General features: G+C 44.4%; 1 protein-coding gene across 2 annotated transcripts in view; it reads left to right on the top strand.

The window, feature by feature from the left end:
- Positions 1-1,127: 1,127 nt before the first annotated feature.
- Vsnl1 (visinin like 1) overlaps positions 1,128-6,000 on the top strand; it is a 66,568-nt gene continuing 61,695 nt past the window's right edge. For both annotated transcript variants that reach the window (XM_038320228.1, XM_038320227.1), the window contains exon 1: positions 1,128-1,289. In XM_038320228.1, the coding sequence (XP_038176156.1) occupies positions 1,128-1,289 (162 nt within the window). The remainder of the gene's footprint in view (positions 1,290-6,000) is intronic.

Below are 6,000 nucleotides of genomic sequence, written 5' to 3'. Positions count from 1 at the left end.
CATGGAATAACTGGTTCATCTGAGTATGTTCTTTAAAACCTAGCTTACCCTGCTAGCTGGACCTTAAACATCTTCTGGGACTCTTCTCTCTGATGTATCCTCAGATGAACATGAATTTTTTCCAGTCACTCTGAGGCTTATTGGGCACAGTTATTACTTTATTATAATTAAACAGCATTAAAAGGATTTTTAAATATTAACTATCTTGCAAAAATGCAAGTATTTTAATTTCAAGTTATTCTTTTTCATCTTGGCCTATTTAATTCTTAGTTGGCCAGCACACTAAAGCTGGAAAATGTGACATCTGCCAATTTATTGTATGAAGAAATTGAAGGAGGATGATAATTAATGTTTCTATGTCTAACACACATAGTTAACTACAGATCAAGGTGACAATCTGGAGATTCTGAACGTGACCTGCCCTCCTGCTTCATGTTCTGCTCTCGACCATGCAAGCTTACAGTTCACATAGGAGACATGACTTCATGCACTGGCATTTTAACTTGGAATGATTAAAACTGACAGGATGAAATTTAGCTGATAAAAATTCACTCACTAATCTTTAGAAAAAGTCAACATAGAAGGGAGTTTTGTAGAGAATGTCTAGAGATGAAAAGAGAGAGAACTATTGTGGCTAATCAAAACGGGCTGTTTTTATTCAATTAAAAAAAGAAAAGAAGCCCGGGATTTGGGGACAAGACCAACCGTGACATCATGATAGATGATCAAGTTTTCCCAATCAATTTCTAAACTTTTGGTTATAACATTTCTCCCAATACTCCTGCAAGCTACATGTAAAACTAGATGCCTAGGTACCGAGTGCTCGTGAACTGTAGCTCACAGGAGGAGACACCGAGCTTCCACATGCCTGACATGAACATCAAGTACAGTGGTTGTCTGCTTTCCATGTGAGAGTCAATGCCTTGTGACGGGTGACATGATGACAGACAGGGAGGACGGGCTGCACAGACCTCAGGCTCGTCCAAAGGGGTTTTCCTGTTCCCGTCTGTTCTCAATACGAAGTGGAAGGATGCAGACTCACGGAGTCTGTGGTGAGACAGGCAGGCGTTGAGTTTTGGCCGCCCTGCTGACTACATTAATGTGGTTTGTGGTTTTCTGCAGGCACAATGGGGAAACAGAACAGCAAACTGGCCCCCGAAGTCATGGAGGACCTGGTGAAGAGCACCGAGTTCAACGAGCATGAGCTAAAGCAGTGGTACAAGGGGTTCCTCAAGGACTGTCCGAGCGGGAGGCTGAATCTGGAGGAGTTCCAGCAGCTGTACGTGAAGGTACGCGATTCCCACGGCTTCTCATGCCAAATGAGATCCAGCCGGCTACCTTCGACTCCGGTGGCTTTTTCCATTCTAACCTTTAAAACACCGTTTGGACGCAGAGGGGTGTGTGTGTGTGTGTGTGTGTGTGTGCGTGCGTGCGTGTTTCTACAGATAAGTGAAGCAATTTCTGAACAAGAAAAACATAGTTGTTAAAATACGGCATGTGGTTTTAGATGGTGATAGCACTAAAAAAGCCATAAAAAGCTCCAAGATGTTGTCTGCTGATGGTCATACATGTATAGATAGATATATAGATGTGCACATATTTTTTCCTCTGTAAAAGAGAGCGTACCTGTGAGCAACTTTTCACCAAAAGAAGCTTCTCCTATCTGCAGGTAAGGATTCAAAATCCCAACACAGCTCATTTAGAAGAAGGTGTTACATAGATTGAATCATGATCACTGTCTACCCACGGACTCAATACTTTATACTGTTTAGAAGCTAATCTTTGCATGGATATTGACGATTATCAAAGTACAATTTCTGTTTTGGTTTGCCTGAGTTTGTGAATTTCAGTGGTTCTGGCATAATCTAGGGCGTTCCATCTTGTGGGCAGACACTTACATAATGTTACACTGGCGGAAGAGAGGCATTTTTTTTTTTTTTGCTTTAACCTTTTCTGCCTGAAATACCAAGTAGAAAATGCTGCTTTTTATTATTTTATTATAACAAATGTCAATGCGAGCTATGTGAACTATCCAGGTGCTTATCCGTGTGTGGGAGGTTTGTGCAGAGAGCTTTGGGGGAGCGCCTTTATCTCTGGGGCTGAACATTTCCCGTAGCCTCTGATCCAGCACTTCCACACTTACATGCGTTCGAGAAGGGGCATGCTCATCGCTGCTCTGTGCACAATGATGAGACTGGGAAGCACCCCCAAATGCCCTTCCATGGGAACATGGAAAATGAACTGGAACACACTTACCATTGAGATGGTTGAACTTCAGCAATGCTAAAACACAAGTACAGAAGGGAGACTCTAAATTAGACAGGAATAAAATTAAGATGAGCTTTGTAAGGCTACAGGTAAAGTGACGTGAGGTGAAGGGGGAAAGGAAAAGAAAGGAATGAAGAGAGGAAGAAGCAAGGGAAGAGGTGGGGAGATGGCTGTGTGGCGGGGTCCAGATTGTGTTAAAATCTCAGCTGTGTTTCACGATGGTGGGTTGTGGTTGCGTATTGAATTAAAAGCTTACAAGCTAGCTAACTAAACTAATCATCAGATGATTGACGGGCACCCCAATTGATGGCTGATCAGTTCTGTTCATGTAAAAGCCCCAAGGATATATCAAATATATCCTCAAGTGCATGTAGAAAGAAATATACATTATGCAATGTACGTGGTATAAGATCACAATGGGAGGTCAATGAGGTGCCTCAGCAATTGAAGGCGCTTGCCACCAAGCTCAACTACCTGAGTTTGATCCCCCGACACCACATGGCAGAATACTGGAAAGAGAAGTTAGTCCCATAAGCTATCCTCTTACCTCCACACATGTGCTGTGGCCTACACACACACACACACACATGCACACACACATGTGCACAGAGTCATGGTTACTCTTTCCATTTTGATGATAAACACTCCGACTAAAGAGTTTATTTGGCTTGCACTCACAAGTCACTGTGTATCATTGAGGGAAGCCAGGGCAGGAACTGAAGCAGAAGCCATGGTTGAACACTGCTACAGGCTTGCTCCTTCTGGCTCATGCTCAACCAACTTTCTTATAGAACCTAGAACTATACTGGTCAGGAGTGGGACCATCCACAGTGAAATGGGCTCTCCTACGATGTGGGAGGGTCTTCTGTTTTAATAAAGAAACTGCCTTGGCCAGCCCTTAGGTGAATGGAGTAGACAGAACAGGAAGAAGGAAGTGAGGTAGATGGCTCAGTCAGATGCCACGCCTCTCCTAAGTTAGTCAGACCGCCGTGCCTCTCCTCAGAGAGATGCCAGACGCGATGAAGCCAGCCATCAGGTCAGACATGCTGAATCTTTCCCGGTAAGACACCATTCATGGTGTTACACAGATTATTAGATATGGGTTAGTCAAGATGTGAGTAAGAGGCAGAAAATAATGGGCCAGGCAGTATTTAAAAGAATACAATCTGTGTGTTGTTATTTCGGGGCATAAGCTAGTCAGGCAGTTGGGAGCCGGTGGGTCGAAAAGCAAGCCTGCCTGCAGCTCCACACTACAGACGGCAGGAATGCAGCCCAGCTCGCAGCACATCACTACAGAACTCCTATACCAATCAACAGTCAATACAAGTCCCCACAGATAGTGCCACAGGCCAATCTGACTGGAGCAATTCCTCCGTTAAGACTCCCTCTCCCAGGTTACTCTTGTTTGTGTCAAGCTGACAATAAAAACCAGGACATAAATACACATGCATATGTATATGTCTGTATATATATATATATGTGAGTGTGTGTATATGAGTGCATACATTACATATAAAATGCATACATTGTATGTATATATATACATACAAATTTAAGATTTCTATGGCACTTGTAAAAAAATCTAAGTAACTAATCATTAGCATTTTGTGTAGGAATTCTGGGAGACACGCCTATTATTTGTTTGCTATACATTAATTCTGAGCAGAGTAGAAGAGATGTGCTTCCTAGATCACCAGGTGACTCCCCTCCACAACTGGTCTCATATCCCACCATTTCCTCCTCTAGAGTCAGCCTGTGCTTAGAAGTTTTCCATTCTTCTGATCAAGGAAAGCAGAGACAAATGAGCCATGTCAAAGTCACCTTCATGTCACTGAAGTCATGATTAAGAGAACTCGGGGTGCTGTATTCCCCATTACTTGTCTAAAATCAAGGGGTTTTTCTCTTTGAAGGAGTAGGAAATGAGCTGTGTCATTCATACACTGCAGAAGCCTCTGCCTCAAGCTCAGCTGTGCAAAATCACACATACCTGTGTGTTATTATGACACACAGACATCTGTGGACCTAGATCGCCTGCCAACCCCCCCTCCCATCCTCGTCCCAAATCATACCCCAGTGGTTTTGCTTCAAGAAAATGTTTCAAGACTTTTTGAGCTTGGTGGATATTCTAGGCAGTCTTTGATTTCAGTCCCTTAATGATGAGACTTGAACATGGCCTCTGCTCTTGTGTCAGGCAGAAAACAGACAAAGTCCTCTCCAAGTCATCCGAGGACAGACCGAGATCAAGGGAGAATTACAGAAGGCATATGCCATGCCCGTGGGAAAAAAAGGGAAGCAGCTCTGATGGGTCAGAAGGGGAAAGCTGAGGGCTATCGAGGAGGCCTGGAGCCACTTGATGAGAAATAATTCCCTTTAAGTACTTTAAAGGGTGCCCGTGTTCAGCAAATCAGGACTCAGCATTCTGGGGAATGGGTCTCTCCAGCAGTTCTTCTCTGTGGTTAGGAGGAGAGACCCCTGGAGCCCACTGATGGAGAATAACTGTCTAGAGCCTCTAGCAGGGACTTCAGTCACTGATGGGACAAAGCCCACTGCAGCCTCTTGTCTCTGTGCAGCCTCTATTGCTGCCTTGGCCATTTATTGGTTCAGACATCCTCTCGGTTTCTCTAGAACCAACTGCAGTGATGACCGAGATAGGAATGAAATAATGGGGAGCACTCACCTGCCAAGCCAGGTGCCACCACCCTAGTCCTCCCCATCACAGCAGACGCCTTTGCGTTCCAAACCCAAAGGAACTTCATTAAGTAGGCCCTTAACAGTGTGAGAGCAGAGGTTTAGAAGAGTAAGTCAAACTTCACAGCATCACAAAAGGCAAAGGCTGCATAGATGTTAAAGACTGGGGATGCTCCGTGCTGTGGGAAGCAGACAGAGGCGACTCCCTGGAGCTCATTGGCCACCAGCATAGCCAGACCTGCAAGCTTCAGGTTCGGTGAGAAACAGTGCCTCAAAGAATAACGAGAAGAGCAACTGAGACTGAAGAAGACACCTGATCTTGACTGTTGGCCGACACACGCGCACACACTCATATGTATGCACTATGCATGAACACATACATACCATACACACTATACACGTATATACACAAATGAACAGAGTTGCGCATGAGGGAGCCTCACTATCTTGATGTGGTAATTTGCATTTTTGCATGTGTGTATGTGTTGCTGTGCTCTGCATTGACCATCTATCCCAAGCCACCCACCCCATTCCTCTGCTGGAGTGAGCTTTGTAAGATTGTGGCACCTATCTAGATATGGTACCTACAAGCACTACACTTAGTCATTAGAAAGGTAGACCGTAATCACGACATTTCAATTCTCATAAACCCAGTGAAGAGCAGGGAGCTTCCCACAGAGAAGCTTCAGGAGAGCTTGCTGCTGGCTACATAACTCCTTCTTGGGAAGCCTTGTGGTGACGATATCCCTGAACAACTTCAGGACAGTCCTTCCTGCCCAGAAGGATCTCCCGAGCTAAGACAGAAGGCACAGACAACCACAGTCCCAGAAAGATTGGCATTCATGCCGGGTGATGGGACGAGAGTGGGCAGCAGAGAAGTTAATTTCAAAGTAGAAGATTAACACAAGAAGGTAACTAATGCAGTACAGGTGGGATGGATACTTTGCTCTTGACCTTAGAAGACAAAATATTACTAGGGTAATAGGTTATTATTTTGTCTTGTTTTGTTTTGTTTTGTTTTTCCAAACTCAGGACCTCTTCTCT

Source organism: Arvicola amphibius, chromosome 2 (genome assembly GCF_903992535.2).
Source record: "Arvicola amphibius chromosome 2, mArvAmp1.2, whole genome shotgun sequence".
Taxonomy (NCBI): domain Eukaryota; kingdom Metazoa; phylum Chordata; class Mammalia; order Rodentia; family Cricetidae; genus Arvicola; species Arvicola amphibius.
Note: the sequence above shows the minus strand (reverse complement) of the source record. Positions and strands in the feature narration are given on the sequence as shown.